General features: G+C 46.6%; 1 protein-coding gene across 2 annotated transcripts in view; it reads left to right on the top strand.

The window, feature by feature from the left end:
* Positions 1–17,423, top strand: part of CNNM2 (cyclin and CBS domain divalent metal cation transport mediator 2) — a 147,010-nt gene extending 129,587 nt beyond the window's left edge. The window contains exons 6-8 of one of the 2 annotated variants that reach the window (XM_064144465.1): positions 2,069–2,134; positions 6,485–6,669; positions 9,234–17,423. In XM_064144465.1, the coding sequence (XP_064000535.1) occupies positions 2,069–2,134; positions 6,485–6,669; positions 9,234–9,443 (461 nt within the window). In that variant the 3' untranslated portion in view covers positions 9,444–17,423. The remainder of the gene's footprint in view (positions 1–2,068; positions 2,135–6,484; positions 6,670–9,233) is intronic. The other variant, XM_064144466.1, reaches the window with a different exon arrangement.

Raw genomic sequence — 17,423 nt, 5'->3', positions numbered from 1 at the left:
ACATCTAGTGGCGGAAAGTACACGTGCGGCTTGGAGGCGCTCGGCTCCACCAGGCTTCGTTCTGAAGCTGCCGTGAGGAAAAGGAGGAGAGCGGTGCAAGAAGAGGAATTGCTCCTGTCAGCTTGTGTGGAACTGTAACCGAGAAATCGGCAGCACAGCAGGGCAGAGCTGAGTGTCCGAGGGCAAGGTGCAAGCCAGCTCCCAGCACACAAGCAGTTAGTTACCACACAGGCCACTACCTCACAAGCACAGGTTAGAGGTTTTCTTATAATCCACCAGGAGTAGGCTTCAGTGCTGCATTTCAGCATTTGGTGATGTGTTTTGGTGCCAGCAATGTCACTGCTTAGGTCTTGACCTCAGATGGGAATCCACAACCGTCTTGGGGAGCGCTGGGGTACTGGTGCTGGTCTTGGTGTTGGCTGCCTGCTGACTCAAAGCCACTTGCTTACTTCAGAGAGAGATGTTTCTTACTCTGAAATCAGGTCCTCCTGTCACAGCAGGATTTGTATTTCCCTTGAGAGCCAGCTTGGTTTAGATGTATGTGTGTCGCCGTGTGTGGACTGCTGAATGGTGTTTAAATGAACATGGTTTTGTAAGGTGTGAGTACAGCCTTATGCAACTCTACAGACAACAGCAGTTCCTTGGGATGTGTGAGCTCACTTTTACAGTCAGCACTAACTCTTCCTTAATCGTGTGAGCTTTGATCAGATTTGAGGCTTGACAGATTTGACAGTGTGCAGAACACTGAGTGGGTTTTATGTGAGTGATAGCAGCAGTGTCCGTGAGGAATTGTGACATATGTGTGTACAACTGCATCATATCCTCAGCTTTGCAGCTCAGCTTTTGCATTGTGGTCATGGTCCCACTTCTCCTGCCAGACCCGTGCTTGAAAATCACTTGTGGCATCTCTGTTTGCCATCATTGTTCAGGTTGAATGTTTGCATGTGTTGTTTTGCCTTGTGTTGCTAACCCTTCCCAGAATGGTGCCAGTTGCCCAAAGTCCTGTGAGGTCAATTTATCTCCTCTTCGTGTGCCCTAGATTTTGTCATGTCAACCTATTTTAAAGTAATCTCAGCCAACCTTAGATTTGTTAACTTCCATCTGGCTGGATTTTGCCAGTAGCAGACCCCTCATTTTGCTGGTGTTACACACAAGTTTTAGATAATTTGTTTTATGATGTCTGGCAGCATCCTGAGGTTTCTGTTAGGATGAGCTCATAAAAAATAAATGCCTGTTGCTCGGTGTAGACAGGAAAACTCAGTGAAAGTAATTTCAGAATGAGAGAAAACTTCTCCTCCTCTGTGTCCTAATTAGATTTCATGTGCCTCATCTTGCCACCTGGACTGTGAAATCAGTAGCAGGAGAGTAAAGCATATTAAAAAAACTCAACCAAACAAAATAAGACCCCAAAATAAAAAGTTGAAACCAAACCCAAAACAATCAACCAAAATCAAACAAAAAAAACAACAAAAGAGTGAAGGTTTCTTCTTTAACTGTAGCTGGGGAAGGGTTTGCAGTAATGCTGAGCAATATGGTACCCATCCTGACAGGGATAAGCTTGGAGAATCACAACCTCACTTGACATTTTACTGAAGACTTGAAGTATCCAGTGTCTTTTGATTTTTTAAAATTTTGGGTTTTTTAACTAATATTCCCCCCTCCCCTGCTATTTTTATCTGACTGCCATGAGGAACAGCACCTGTGAAAGCTTTCTCACTTGTTTTAACTCTTTGCCTTCCAGACTGGAGTGGGCACCATTGCTCCTTTTTGAACTACTTTAAAACTTGAGTGTACCTTTGTGCCTTGATGGGCTGTGCTTTGCTGCATAACCATTTGAATTAGCAAGTGAAAATTGTTCACTTTGCTGTGATTCCTTAGGTTTGTTCTTTTGCTTTAGTCTTAAAGTTGTTTAATTGTCATTTTGGTTTTGTTTTAACCCTTTACCTTTCCACAGTTGATTTGCGCTTTTGGTTTAAGTTCTTCGGTGTGTTGAACTGGCTCCTTCCCATGTGTGGATAGCAGCCACCTTTCTGGTCGTGATCTCATCCTTTTTCTCTCCCTCTTCTAGTTCCCTTGTCCCTGTCTCGTACCTTTGTTGTCAGCAGAACAGAGTTGTTAGCAGCAGGTTCTCCAGGTAAATCCGCATGCTTCTATTTTCACCATTCTTGTGACTGCCCTGATGCCATAAAAAGTCAGCTGCAGTCTGTATTTATCTGACCCCTTTGCTCGTTAGGGAGAAGTCCAGCACAGAGTTATGCCTCACAGGTAAGGTGTCCTGAACATTCATTTGTGGTAACTGAACAGAGTCACCAAAATGGGAAGAACTAAAATGAAGAAAACCTGTTTGGTAATGTGTGCTTGTTCTTGTTTCTGATATGTATGCCGGTGGAAAACAAAGGAGAGGAGGTTTTTGGAAAGAAGTTATTCTCTCCCAAGCTGAGCCTTAAAAAAATGCTGAAGAAAGTGCATTTGGCAGAGGAGAATGTCTGCTGCTGAACTGCCATAAAAGGGAAGCTTCTTTAATAGACAGAATTCTCACGTTCTCCTATGGGTACATTCTATGTTTTGTGTGCAGTCTGACCATTCCTGTCCCTCAGTAGCTTTCAGCTTTCTCTCAGTGCAGCCATGCTGCTGACAAGCAGCAGTGATTTACCAAGTGGACAGATCTGTCACAGAATGTACCTGGAGGTTATGGGACCTCCTGTAGGGTTTTCTGGTCTCATTCTGTTCAAGACCTTTCCTTGCTGAGTAACCAAGTCAACTGACATACAAATCCCTTTGGAAAGAGAGTCCAAGGGACAAGTCAAGTGAGAAAAAGCTCTGAGATGTGGTTGAGCAGTTGGAAATTGGGAATAGTCAAGAACTGAGGTTTTCAGACTCTGCATGCACAGAGTAGCCAGGGAAAAAAAGAAAGGAAAGTCCTCAAGAAGGTCTGCAGAATGAACAGAGCCCTAAAATAATTTGGGCCACCATGAACATATTTCTTCCTTTTGAAGTTTTCTTTTTCAAATGAAATGTCTAGACCTGAGAGTGAAGTAGATAATGATACACATGGTGAACTGAAACATCTCCTAAACACTGATATCCACCGCTTCATAAACTTCCACAGTCTGCTTCCTGTGCTTTCCCCCTACCCCTTCTTTCACTCCTGAAAATGTATTTCACCATCAATCCTTAAATTAGTCTCATGCACATTCCAAACAAACTACAGGTTGCTGCCCTGCAGAGAACTGGTTTCCTGCTGCTAAACTTTAAGGAAGGGGGAGAAATTTAATCTTTCTTTAATTAAAGTACCTGATGGCTTTCTTTTGAGTTTGATGGCTTTATCTTTTTCAGCTTGGTTCTTTAGCGTTGCCAGGTCTTCCTTTTTCTTTTATTTTCTTCCTTTAAAAACCCTTTTCCTTGCTACAACCAAATGTACACTTTCCACATACAAGTTGTTTCCAATATAAATGCCAAGCATATTTTCATAGGTGTTTTTTTTCCCCTCAACTAAAAGAAAAAAGAATAAATAAATAAAAAAACATTGGTAATGGAAAATAATAATGAGAAGAATCTCTTTTGAAATAAACCAATAGGGTAAGGCAGGTCACTATGACAGTGTGGTACCAGTTTTGATGAAACTCAGATCTTCTGATGGGTCCTTCTAAAGAGGATGATGTTGTTTAATTTCAAATTCATAGTGCAGTTGTGTTGATGTTTGTCTCATGGTTTGCTTATTATCCACTGTATAGGAAGGTGAGGAGCGTGTGGAAAACCTTTGTAGAAAGGATCTGTCCAGATCTGGGCTGGCAGAACACTGTTCTGCAAACAGTTGTTCAGCCTGGAGAAGAAGAGACTCCAGGGAGACCTAATGGCAGCCTTTCAGTATCTGGGAGAGGCCTAGAAAAAGGATGGAGACAGACCATTTGCAAAGATCTGCAGTGACAGGATAAGGGGAAATGGCCTTAAACTTGAGAAGAGTAGATTTAGATTGGATGTTAGGAACAAGTTTTTTACCATGAGGGTGGTGGAACACTGGAACAAGTTGCCCAGGGTGGTGGTTGGGGCCCCATCCCTGGAGGTATTCAAGGTGAGGATTGACAGGACTCTGGGCAACCTGATCTAGTTGAGGATGTCCCTGCTGACTGCATGGGGGTGTTGTACTGGATGACATTTGGAGGTCCCTTCCAACTCAGACCATGCTATGATTCTATGAAACCCAGGCCTGCCTGGTATTTTTCTATCACTTGCTCTTTCTATATCCTGCCTTCTTCATTAACTTTTCTTCCTCCTCTGTGACTTGTGCATGGTCCAGAAGTGATGTCCTTTTTCTCAGACTTTTAGTGATCATACTTTTCTGTTCTGTCCTTTCATTTCAGCTCATTTTTTGTTTGCTTGCTTTGGTTTGCCTTTATATATATATTCTTTGTCATAGAATCATAGAATCAACCAGGTTGGAAGAGACCTCCAAGATCATCCAGTCCAACCTATCACCCAGCCCTATCCAGTCAACTAGACCATGGCACTAAGTGCCTCATCCAGTCTTTTCTTGAAGACCTCATGTTATTCTCTGTCTTACTTTGGGTTTTATTATTATTATTTCACCATAAGACCCCTGGCAAAAAGAAAGGGCAGATCCAAGTCACACTAGTGTAAAGCCGTTCCAGATGGAAATCTTTAGTGATGCTGTTTGTGTCACACAAAGTCATATTTTGTGCTGTGCAGGTAGGAAAGATGGGCAAATTCACTCAGCCTTCACAGTTGTTCTGCAGCAGGAATTACAGCATCGAGTCCTGTCTGCAGATAGAGGGTTGGCTCCTGACAGCAGTCATTGAAGTGCTCTGTGGCTTTCAAGATGGCAAGTCAGTGTGGAGGGTTCAGATTGCTTCCCCCTAAGCCTGTGTTTGGTGTTGCCATAGGGACTTGGACTAATTCCATGGTGCAGAAATGGCAGAAAAATTGCCAGGTTGTCAGAACCTGTATTTTTCTGTTCCTTTTTGTAAAGCTGAGGGAAAGACCTCTAAGGGGGGGAAATAACAGGGAAAATTTGCCATGAATCTAGAAGCATTTAAAGCATTGTGTTTAGGAAAGGCTAGCTGCAGAGGTGTAGAACAGGCTGTGCTATTTGGGCAAGGAGAGGTTATTTATAGCAATTTAGTAGCAGAGGTAGGGTTGAAATTTAGAGAGGTTTTTGGGAGGAGGTTTGGTTATTATTAAAAAAACCCTCCACATTTATGTATAGAAAAATATTCCAAAAATAATGTTAAGAGCTTTGAAGCAGGTTGCTGCTGGTTTGCTGAAAGAGGCTTTTGGATCTTAATAGAAAATGAGAACCATCTTTCATCTGAGAGTGGCTGCCATGTAGTGAGTGGCGTAGTTTACATTGAATTTCAGTTTGGGCTGGCTGAGTGGAATTGAACTGCACTAAGATACAAAACCTCACCAGTTCTGTGTTTTTATGTGCCCCCAGTGAGAAGCCCATCTGCAGAAGGGCTTGGAATCGCTCTCAGCATGCATTTCTGCATTTCTTTTGGATCACTACATGAATGGAAGCTAGGGATGCAACATGTCTGTGGCTTCCCAAAAGCTCATTGTACTTGAAATAAACTGTGGCTCGTCACACTTGCAAGGCACAGCTGCAAAGCTTTCAAGGGAATCCTTGCAGTGCTTAAAGGCATTGACTGTTTCCCCTCTTTTGATGGCTGGTATGTGCCACATCAACCTGTGAGGGTGATACAGCACTGAAACAGGCTGCCCAGAGAGGTTGTGGAGTCACCTTCTCTGGAGGCGTTCAACACACACCTGGATGTTTTCCTGTGTGACCCACTCTAGATAACCCTGCTCTGGCAAGGGGTTGGACTGGATGATCTTTTGAGATCCCTTCCAACCCCTAATGTGCTGTGATTCTGTGATGTCTTTGACCTTGCTTTCTCTCACTGAGCTACTGCTCCTTCAAGCACTGGGAGATACTAGAGAAAATGAGGTCACCATCATATGGAGTGTACTCTGGTCCACCCTTGTGATTTTGAAAATGTCTGCTCTAGCTTGGGAAACAAAGCAAATGTAGGTACTAGGTGGAATAAAAGTGAGCAAGGCTTAGCTGAGACTGACTGTGGATGAAAGGTCTGCTATGAAATTATGATTATAAATCACCAGGAAAAACCCCACAAGTTTATTAAACGTGGTCTATCAGCAGCTCCTGTAAGGGACCCTTGGGAAGTTACGTTGCTCTGGTGATTATCACTCATCAGCTGAAGCACTGTGACCAGCTGTGTGCAGGGCATAATGAAAACCAGGTTTGGTGGGTGATGGCCACTAGCTCTGAACTCTAAAGGTGCTGGTTTCCAGGGTAATTTGGTTGTTTAGCTACCTGTCTAGTTATGAGTGGATGAAGCATTTTCAGTTCTTTAGCACTACATTGTGATTTGGATCCATTGTGATTGGATACTTCAAATGTTTTCTACTTGATTTAATAAATCTCTCACTGTTGACCATTTCTCAGCTGAAAACAAGTCCCCTCCTCGTCCCTGCGGCTTGAATCACTCAGACTCTTTAAACCGAAGCGATCGCATCGATGCAGTGACACCGACGTTAGGGAGCAGCAACAACCAGCTGAACGCATCGTTCCTGCAAGTGTATGTTCCAGACTACTCAGTGAAAGCACTCTCAGACATTCAGTTTGTCAAGGTAGGAAACAAGCTGAAAAGGCCCTGCTGGAAATCTGGGCTTGACTGATAGGATGGAGAGCCTGGGAAAGGGAGGCCCCCCTAGATTGCTCTGTGAGTAAATGGGATTGTGAAAGCAGCTGTTTAAAAAGAACTTTAAGTTATTTCTTCCTGATATCTGCTGTCCATTGATTTGTCTTCACCATTCCTCTCGTTCAGGCTTGTAAGTAGATTGGTCACACAAGTTTCTGGATTTCAGGTACCTGAAGGAAAGAGTATAGAAAATAACCTCTCTCTGCTTCTTATCCTGAATGACACACCCTTGTGAAGCCTTTGGAACCATGCAAAATGGAGACCCTTCATTATCAGGCAGTGTCCTTTTCTAAAGGATGGGGCATTTCCTGTTGGTTGAAGTTTTTATTCACTTTTGATTTTGGTTTCAGTTTGGGGTTCTCGATCTTACTTTCTGACTTGTCATCCTTCTTCTGCTTGGAGAAGTCTTGAACATTTCTCTTTATCTTAACTTCATGTGTTAGGCTCTTGTCTCATACTAGAGTGAGTTGCTGCATGAGTACAGCCTTATTCCCCAGCATGGTGCATCCCACATCGACATGTGCGTGGGTCACAGTATCACAGTATCATCAGGGTTGGAAGAGACCTCACAGATCATCAAGTCCAACCCTTTACCACAGAGCTCAAGGCTAGACCATGGCACCAAGTGCCACGTCCAATCCTGCCTTGAACAGCCCCAGGGACGGCAACTCCACCACCTCCCCGGGCAGCCCATTCCAGTGTCCAATGACTCTCTCAGTGAAGAACTTTCTCCTCACCTCAAGCCTAATTTTCCCCTGGCACAGCCTGAGGCTGTGTCCTCTCGTTCTGGTGCTGGCCACCTGAGAGAAGAGAGCAACCTCCTCCTGGCTACAACCTCCCCTCAGGTAGTTGTAGACAGCAATAAGGTCACCCCTGAGCCTCCTCTTCTCCAGGCTAAACAATCCCAGCTCCCTCAGCCTCTCCTCATAGGGCTGTGCTCAAGGCCTCTCACCAGCCTCGTCACCCTTCTGTCCTGTGGGATAGGAAGTACAGCTGGGCTGAGGAACAGCCAATGCTGCCAGAAGTTGACCTCGTTGCTTTTCTTGAATTAAGTGCACCTTGACAGTTTCTTTGTGTGTGACTCAAGTGATTTGTGAGCTCAACTTCTATCAAAGTTAGTTCAGTATCAAGAACGTGGCCCGGAGTAGAAATGCTGGAGTGCTAAATTGATTGTTCTGTAGCCAGATTTCAAAAAGCAGAGTACACTCCTGGTGTTCAGAACTTGACAGATGCAAGTGAACTGCTTGATGGCTCCAGCCTTCCAGCTTTAGACCAGTCAATATCACTGGGCAGGTGATCCTCACTACAGGTTTCAGTGGCTGATCTGCTGTACAGAGCAGCTGCTCATCTTATGCTGGTTTCTGTGGAGTCCTTCCAGCTCTCACTGTGTCTCACTAATGAATTCTAAACTGTCTGCTGCCTCTGCAGTCAGACTTGCACACTTCTTTTTGCATCACTCTGCTTTACACATAGGACAGAGTACTCGACCTGAGTGTTTTCACTGTGCCACATGAGCATTTACACAATTAATGCCTTGTACACGAGGGTTGTAACCTGCTCATGCACGTTTGGGTTTTGACTCTGGGAGTTGTGACCTGGTCTGTCTGACTGTCTCCATTTCCAGTACCTCTCTTGCATTGCTACTGAAATCTATGGTTTTCTAAAAGTCTGACCTCTTCTGAAAGTTTAACCTCTTCTCCCTTCCTGCCTGCTGAGATAACTCACTGCTGTTGTAGCACATGGGGCTGCCAGTGCATGTGCATCCTGCTGCCTGTCCTGGCTGAGGCTGACTCAGCGAGTTTATGGGCTTGTTGCTTGTGGCTCCAGGAGGAATTCTCCCCTCCATGACCATATGCAGATGTATGGGGTTATAGGCTTCCTTGCCTCTGAAGTGTCATGGGAAGTAACACTCTGTGCTCTAGGCCAGCTCCTGTCATGACTGCTCTGCTGACTCTTGTAAAGAACAGTGAACGACTTCATGGGTGGCTAATTTGTGGAGAACCCAGGCTTTTCTAGAATCAAAAGTCCTTACATGTCAGAATAAAGCTGCAGCTCTTGCTGTATTTGCTGGCCTAGACAAGAGCAGTAACGCTTGTACACTCTGGCTCTACAGGGACTCTTAGAACCTCACCAGGAGCTCAGTGAAGTTGGGACAGACTTCATGGAACTCTGGGTTTGGCTTGAAAAATGTGCATGGTTAGAAAGAAAAGGAGAGCTGATTTAAAAACCTCTGCACAGGAGGAAATCCCTGCCTTTGAACAGCATGGTGATTGCATACTTTGTGTTTCCACCCTGTCTGGAAGTGTCACCACGCTGTGGTTCTGAGTTGGGATGCTCTAAGGCTCGCAAAGTGCAGCGATGTTTTATAGAAGCAAGTAAAGAGGGGTTGAACTGTGGTCATCTGGAAAGGGAGGGCATTTAATTTTCACAGCATGTCCCATGGGAGACTTTAAAGTGTCTGCTTTTTGTTCCTTCCTTCTGTTCTTGGAGCAGATCTCAAGACAGCAGTACCAAAATGCCCTGATGGCATCCCGGATGGACAAAACACCTCAGTCCTCGGACAGTGAAAACACTAAAATCGAACTGACTCTGACGGAGCTGCATGATGGTTTGCCCGACGAGACAGCAAACTTGCTGAACGAGCAGAACTGTGTGACTCACAACAAGCCCAACCACAGTATGCACAGTGAAGGAGCCATCTAGGAGCTGACTCCCCACAACTCATTCATCCCACCTCCTCAGCAGGACCAGCCCTCGCTCCTTCCTGCCTCCTCCCTGAGTGTGAACACCGTTAGTACGTGCTTGCAACACTGTGCTGCATCCAGTGTTCTGAGACCAAAGACTTTTGCGTCCGTTCTGGGAGCAGAAGAGGAAGAAACAGGAAGAAAGGAGCAAAGAGCAAGAGAGACTAAAGTCCCAAGTGTACTTTGGGAATGGTGAGCCACCCTTGAGAATGGTGAAAGTACTTCTTGCAAAGTAGAATTGTGTTTATTTTTTATCTGTATTTTTTGATCCTTGTTGGGTTTTTCCTCCTCAAACACATATGGAGAAGTTTAAAGGCTCCTCCAGTTATTTTTTCAAGAGAGATCATGTTTTTAAAAAGTATTTTGCAGAGTTTTAAATTGTTTCTGTCCCTCCTGAACCTCAAATGGGCTCTGTCATGGTTTTGTGAATTAGCTCCAATGTCCTTAGGTCTCTTTTCTCCCTTTTTTTTGGTAATTTTTGTTGCCCTGTTGAAGAAGTTAGTAACTGGTACTTGTATGTTATTTGTGTCCTAAGAATGAGTGAGCTTCAAGGAACCTCTGGTTTCAGTCACCTAGAGGGCTGAGGGGTGAGTGTGACTGCATTCTTCCAGTTATGTTTCAGGGAAGGAATGATTACTTTGATATTTAATGATCTCTCCAATTTCAGAAGGTTTCTTTGTACAACAGGCAAAAGCATAGTTATGCTTACAGTTTTGTGACCTCCAGTAACTTTGCATACGTTGAAGGTGAGGGGGGAAAGAGTTAGCAAAACTGCAGCCTTGTGTAATGAGAACCAGGTGTAATTTCCCACAGTCAAAGAACTGGGAGGTTTCTGGTTGCTGTTCCTGACAGTTGCATGGTAAAATAATGTGCGCACCCCAAAATGACAAACTTTCAACCCTTCCTGTGCTGTAGTGGTCTGCACACCATTACTTTGGTTGGAGCAGATGTTCAGGCTTTGCTAAGTAACTGGGAATATCAGTTCCCATCCCCCTTTCCATCTCTAGTATTAACACCAAAAAATGCTGCTATGGTTATGCCCAAAGTACACCCTCCAGGTGACAGTGAACCTTTGCCAGTGCAAGGATGGGCTCTGCCAAGGAGTCAGGACCATCCTTTTCTCTCCAAGAACAGACAAAACTTTCCAGACACGAGTGTATTGCACTTCAGGGATTCGGTGAGGTTCTTTTCCAGGCTCTCTGTAGCCACATTCCTTCCTTGGAGCAGATTTAGTGCATTTCCTTCTCTTCTTGCCCCTTTTAACAGCCAGTTTAGGGATTACCATGGTAGCAGAGCAGTTTCCCACCCAAGTGCTGCAAGTGCAGGGCACCCTGACTCAGGCAGCAGAAACCAACTCCTCTGCTCCAAAAAACTGAATGCAGACTAGATGAAAGCAAGATGCACACTGTGGAAGTTCTGCATCACACATTCCCCACTTCCACAGATGGACTTTGAAGTCCTCAAATGAAAAAATAAATTCCAATTGCCCCCTCATTTTCTCCCATTCCAGTGCTGTCTCAAACTAAATGTGAACATTTCCCTCGGTATCTGAGGTGATTAATAGATCAGGCATTGTGGTTTGTCTGTTTTGAGACCCTCCTGTGGCCCCTGGCTATGTAGCATTTCCTTTCCTTTCTTCACACTTGGATAATCTCATCTGACCCTCAGAGAAAAGCCAAGCCCCAAATGCAACTGCCAGAGCTCTCTGTCTGCATGCCTGCCCTGTCTCTCCTGCTTACAGGCTGGGGAAGACACATGCTGCAAGTTACTGTGATCCATCTTCGCAAGGGTGGCTGGAAAGGTGCAATTTTTGCTGCAGGATCTCCTCACAGGAAACTGGAGTGTGTGTGGTGTCAGAGCCAATTTGGTCTGCTTGTGTCTCTCCTCCTCTTTCAGCTTCAGAAAGCAGCCTTAATTTGGCTATGCTTCCCAATAGGAATGATGCACTTCTTCCTTGGAGCCATTCCTGAGGACGAAGTCCCCAAAAGAAGACACAGGAATCACGCAACGTCTAACTTGTGCACCCAGTGAGGAGGAGGTGGGGCCCTCAAAACCCTTACTCTCATATTTAGCTTTTAATTAACTTTTTGGGAGTCCCATCTAAGAGTGTTTCCTTAGCCTCATCCTGCTCTGGTACGCACCAGCCTGCCACCACCGAGAGCGGGCAGCCTGGCGCCGGCACGGTCTGACATAAGCCCTGCTTATGCCCAGGTAGCTGCCAATATTGCACCTTTCTTGTGAAGCAAACTGTTGGGGCATTGCAGAGTTTGTCTTTGGCAGGGGACCTGCCTCTCCAGTTTTCATCTAGAGTTGCTGAATGTCCAAGTTTGTTGAAAGTGTTTGACTTGATGGTGAATTTGAGATGCAGTATCTGCTTTGTCAAACCTGCCAAAGGAGGTAAGGCAGCTCTCTCTCTGGGATGGGGTCGCTCACTGAATCTGACTTCTGCCTCTTATGTCAGGTTATGGTTTTGTTTCAGTGTCTTTCAAAACAACAGATAATAAGAAAAGAAAAAAAAAAGCCAGTTTTTCCAACCAAAGCCATGAGATCCCAAAGCAAAATACCTCCTGCTTCTGCCCATGCCTCACTCTCCCAAAATCTGCAGGCAATTTTTTGCATGACTGTTTTTCATCCTTTGTATGGATCTGATAATGGAAAGTGAAATGATTTCCATAAAAAATAGTTGATTGTAGGTGTGTTTCATGTGGGAATAGGTACCTGACCCAAAGGGCTTAGGAGCTGCTACTGCTAATTAGCTTGAGGAATGAAGCATGATCCTCTCCCTAGAGAGGAAACAATCTAGTCTCCCTGTTCTCAGGGTATTTGCAGTTTTACTGCTTAACAGATGCAAAGGGGTTCCCAGCCCTCACAGTGGGAACCATCACAAGCAGAGGAGCCCAGCATCCAGATCAGGATTGCTTCTGAGCCTCCAGTTGGCATTTGCTAGTGCCAGGACTTGGCTTTTCCAACCGCAGTGGCACCTGAGCCCATGCTCTGGCAGAGGGTGTCCTGCCAGAGCAGCTCTGCTTTCTCTGCCTCGCTGGCCGCCTGCCTGCGTTCAGGTGGGCTCAGATGCCGGATGCCTTGCTGCAGTGCCGTAAGGATGCGTGGCTGGACTGCCGGTCGCTGCTGCAGTGCAGGGCACCAGCTTGTGGCTTTGGTAATCATTAGACTTGACCTCGAACCTTGGCAAGGCTTTGACTTGTAGAAAAGATACTGCATCTTCTTCTGTCAACTCCTACTGCTGCCTTTGTTCCCCTTGTCCACCTGCCTGTGTGTGCAGGCAGAGGGATGGACAACGGCCTGCTGGCCTGGGGAGGCTGGGAAGGCATCTAGCCATGGTTTCTACTGTCAATACAATTTTGCACAAGAGTTCTTTGAAGTGAGGTTTTCAACGCTAATATCTTAAATGCACAACTGTGAATGATAACTTTTACACTCCTGTTGGTTGAGTTTCCTTTAAATGAAATGAACCTGAATCTGTTGTAACGATGATTCTTTTTTTTTAATTCTGTGTATTGCCAAATCTTTGTAAAGATTGAAGGAATGTTCTTGCTTTCCAATGAGAATCTTTCTCCAAATAAGACTGACTCTGGTGACGTGGAGATCATATGAAGCATGCTGGTTCTGAGAGGAGAGAGGGACTCAGGGTGGATTTAGCAGACTGACCTTGGCCTCTCTGCAGAACGCAGGCTCGGACCCTCCAGAGTTTACAAAGTGCTTGTTGTTTTATTCCCAGCTTGCTCACTCCCTGAAATCCCTGTGCAGCTGAAGGCCACTGCCCTGGAGTTGCTCAGGACAGGATATCCCATAGAGGTACAAGGGATGCTGGCAGTGTGTCTGGGCTGGGTGGGGAGCAGAAGCCCCAAGGCAGGGGTGGCAGGATGAGGTGCTTCTCCCATACAGCTGCACCAGGAGAGAAAGCTCCACAGGGTAGGTCCTTCCACCACTCTCCACTTCTGCTCTGCCTGTAGTCCTGTGTAGTTCCCTCTTATGCTCTTTTTGTTCATATGTACACTCCAGCTCCAAAATAAGCACGGATGAGATGATGCCAAGGTCTGTGTGGGGGAGCTGGAGCTGGCTGCACAGGGCTTGCAGCTTTTGGGCCCTGTTGAAAAAGGGGTCAGCCACTCATTTACCTATTTACAACTATTCTGTTCCTCCTCCCCTATCCTGGTCTTACTGCCCTTTTCCTCACCACAGGATTTTTTTGTTTGGTTGGTTGGTGTTTTTTTCTTCTTTTCTTTAAGTGCCTTTTTGTGCAGATGGAGCTGACAAGAGTAGGAGTCTCAGGGTATGGCCCTTTGCACTCACCTCAAACCTGGAGAAAGCTCAGGGGGAGCAGGGCAAGTTACCCCATAAACGTCACCTGTTGCTGCTTCTCAGCCTTCAGGGACCTGCTTAGATGCTGACAAGATTTTGGTACCGGTGGTGTTAAGCTCTGGCTCAGGTCAGCTCAAAGAAAACCAAAGAGGTAGCTTTGTGTGAGGGGGGTGCTGCTTGGGCAGCAGTGGTGCTTCATGTGATCTCTGCAGAGCTCAGCTGAGGGGCATGGGGTGTGGGCAGCAAAGAGCAGCACTGTCTCCTCACAAGCATCCTGTGTAAGTATCCTACGTGATGGAGAATACAGCCTAGTTCTCCAGGAGCCCTCGGGACATGTACCTTCCTTGTGCTGGAGTACACTATCCATAGCAACCGTCCCCCCACGGTGGATGTACCATACTTCATGTGCTATCCAATACACACATCTGTGGCTTTAAAGCTAGTACCTGTGTAGCAGCTGTCGAGTTATCCAGTGTCTGCATCATCAGTAGAAAACGGGCCGGGGGGTGGGGAAGGATGGTGCAAAGTATCTCTTGTTTGTGATGCTAACTTGAGACTTCATCCCAAAGGTGTCCAACCAGCATTGATGGGTTCCTGCCTTTGTGCTGTGCACTGCCGTGTGTGAAGCTGGCACAAAGCAGAAAGGCTTTGGGCCTGCTGCCCACCCTGCTGCCTGTCTCACTGCCTGGCTCTGCAGTGGTCCCTGGATGCTGAGGGTTGGTTTGGCCCAATGAGAAGTTCAGTATGATGGAAAGGCAGGCATCTGTTCACGGCACGGAGGAGAAAACAGCTTGACTAGCAAGGAGGAAAGCTCTACACTGCAAGCTGGGCTGGGAAGCTGCCCTCATCCCTGCTCTGTTGTTATACTTGGTCCAATGGTTGCAGGTTTCTTGTTGGTGAGATCTCTGTGGTGATACTGACCTCACTGCCATGCCTTGGCAGAACAGGGAACTCGGACACATTCACGGCTTCCCACAGAGGCCCCCTGACGTTCCCACTCGCTGTCTTGTTCTTATTCTAGAATCTCCTGGCTTCATGCTGAGTTACCTTCCTCCATGGTTAGTTTCCTGGCCATGTCCTTGGGGCTGTGTCCAGGTGAGGTGATGCTGTTGGCTCAGGTCTGAGGTGACACAGTTGAGCTTTTCGGTCTGGTTGTGCACATTTGTGTTCTGTAGAAGCTGGAAGCTCAACCTGGGGAGGCCAGAGCATTCCCTAAGAGAAAGCCCAGGTTATCCCAGCACCCTTCCTTCTGTGAGTACAGGAATGGGAAGGGGCTTCCAGAAAGCTGCCTCCAGGCTGTGGTATGTTACAGTTAGTGGAGGGCAGTGTTTCACAGACTGGTAGCACCGAACGTGGTTGAAGCGACATCTTGTTCTCGTTATCTTGAGGTCAGGCTCTATAGCAGTTCTGCACCTCAGAAATACGGTACTCAAAGCTGCTTATCTTCTGATTCCAGCTTGAAAACAACCTTCTGCTTTCTCCTGAGGTTTCTCCTTTGGGCCCTGTTTTCCTCTGAGCCAGGCCTATCACTGGGATCCTGCAGAGGACAATTTCTTGACTGCTCTCACCCCTCCGGCAGAGATTTCTGGATAACGAAGTGCTTGATGGTTTATCCTTGCCCCAGCAGGAGAGGTTTGGCTGTTCTCAGCAGAAGCTGCCTGTCACAGAGTTGGGCTTGAGGTTTGTCAGCTGTTGAGAGCAAAACAAGCACCTGAACAGACAAAGGCTGCAGGTGGCTTCAGGGCTCCAGGGGTGGATTTGGTGTGTCTGTTGTCTTCCAGAAATCAGTGTGGCAGTTGGTTGGTAGCAGGATTTGTTGGGGAGGGGTCACCTGTCCCAGCACTTAGTACTTGGTGGAGCAGTCTAGCTTTCCATCTGAGCTGCTTGGAGACTGCAGAGCTGTATAAAAGGTGGTGTTATATTATCCTCAAGGAATTACTTCCAAATTCAAGTCAGGAACTTGAAGGTGTCAGGTGAGTAGCCTGAATCATAGGCCTTAGTTGGAAGTGCCAGTATTGAATGCATGCCTGGGATTTACCCAGGTATCAGTGTGGGAGGGTGGAGAGGGCTCCTGGTGAGCTCCTGGGCTCACACAAGTGGCAGGCTGCCTGGGCCTAGGTCAGCTCTAGCATCATGCCTCCGTTAAAGTCTCAGGTCCCAGAAGACTGGGCTGGGCTGCTTGGCCAGCAGGTTTTAACCAGGTTGTGTGCTCTGTTCTTCTGCATCGTGCTGGCTCGCATTCAGCAGTGTGGCTTTCTGTGGCTGCTGCTCTCACGTCAGCCATGGCTCTTCTCCCTGTGGTTTGGTTGGGTGTTCAGGAAGGTGAGAGAGGGAGGTGCAGCAGTCCGGAGCAGATGGTACTGCAGCTATCCTGTCTTCATGCCTCACACTAGGGATAGGAAATACTGCTCAAGGGACTCTGCCCTCTTTGCAGACCACATGGGATTTGGGAAGTGGAAACCTACCAGGACACCAGCACCAGTGCTCCTGTCCCATTTGATCCATGTTCTCCTGAGCACAAGGCTGGTTATGAGCAGTTCAGAGTCGGACCCTGCTGAGGGACCTCAGAGCTTTTGGTGTGTGCTTTCTCCAGGACACACAGCTGCAGAGCCAACCTCAGGACCTGAATCATGGGGCAGGTGCCTGGATGCCAAACACACTGAATCTGAAAAACCAAATACTTGAGCAGTGTTCCTGGAAGCCACGAGCACCTGGTGCTCAGCAGCTGGAGATCTCGTACCAGACCTTTCTCCTGTGGTCGTGTCCCTCCTGGCTGCCCTAAGCCCCCCTGCTGGCCACTGCTGGCTCAGGCTCGGTCCTCCCCCGCTCAGACGCGCGGCTGCTCTCCCTGTGTGGTGCCTTTCCACGGCTATCCGAGCGCTGTCAGCCACTCCGGCCGGCTCTTCCCTGTGTCTTACCATCATACCTGGTCTTTGCAAACTGTATCATACTGTACATGCCTTGGGGTTTCTAGAGGTGTGGTGTTCTGCCTGCAGTATTTCCATCTGTGTACATAAACCCGGCTAAGCACAAGCGAGCTCCTGAATGAAGTGTTTCACACATTGATTGTCCTATGGATTAATTTTATAATGATTCTGATTGTGTTGTAGATTTCCAATCTTTCCTATTTATTTTGTACCAGATTTGTTTGTATATTTTGTGATTTTGTTTAAAAGCATTTGTTTATTTCTATTCTTTTTAGATAAATGATGATGATTTTTTTTTTCTGTTGAACATTCCAGTTCATGCATTTTTTTCCCCCCCACTCCTTCACACTCCATCTTCATTTCCAAGGGATGGATTTTTGGCATGTGGGTGGTGGGACTGATGTCAGTGATGCCACACCCAGGTCTTTGCTATTGGCCACATCAGCAATCTGTAATCTCTACTTCAGCTGTCAAGAACCATGGAGGGGCCTGATCTTGTTCCCCTTGGAGCCAAGTCTTGCTCTTTGCTTTGGTGGTCCTGTAAGTCCTTGAGCCGGGGAGGGCTGTGCCTGTGATTTTGCTGACCAAGAGCTGGGGAGGTGGTGGCAACGGCAAGCAGCTGACTTTCTGAAGTTCCCTCAGGGGTGAGGGACTTTTTTCTTCCACTAATAAAAACCTTTTATTTACAA

This window comes from Pogoniulus pusillus, chromosome 6, assembly GCF_015220805.1.
Source record: "Pogoniulus pusillus isolate bPogPus1 chromosome 6, bPogPus1.pri, whole genome shotgun sequence".
NCBI classification, from domain to species: Eukaryota; Metazoa; Chordata; class Aves; order Piciformes; family Lybiidae; genus Pogoniulus; species Pogoniulus pusillus.
This window is presented reverse-complemented; position numbering and strand designations above follow the sequence as displayed.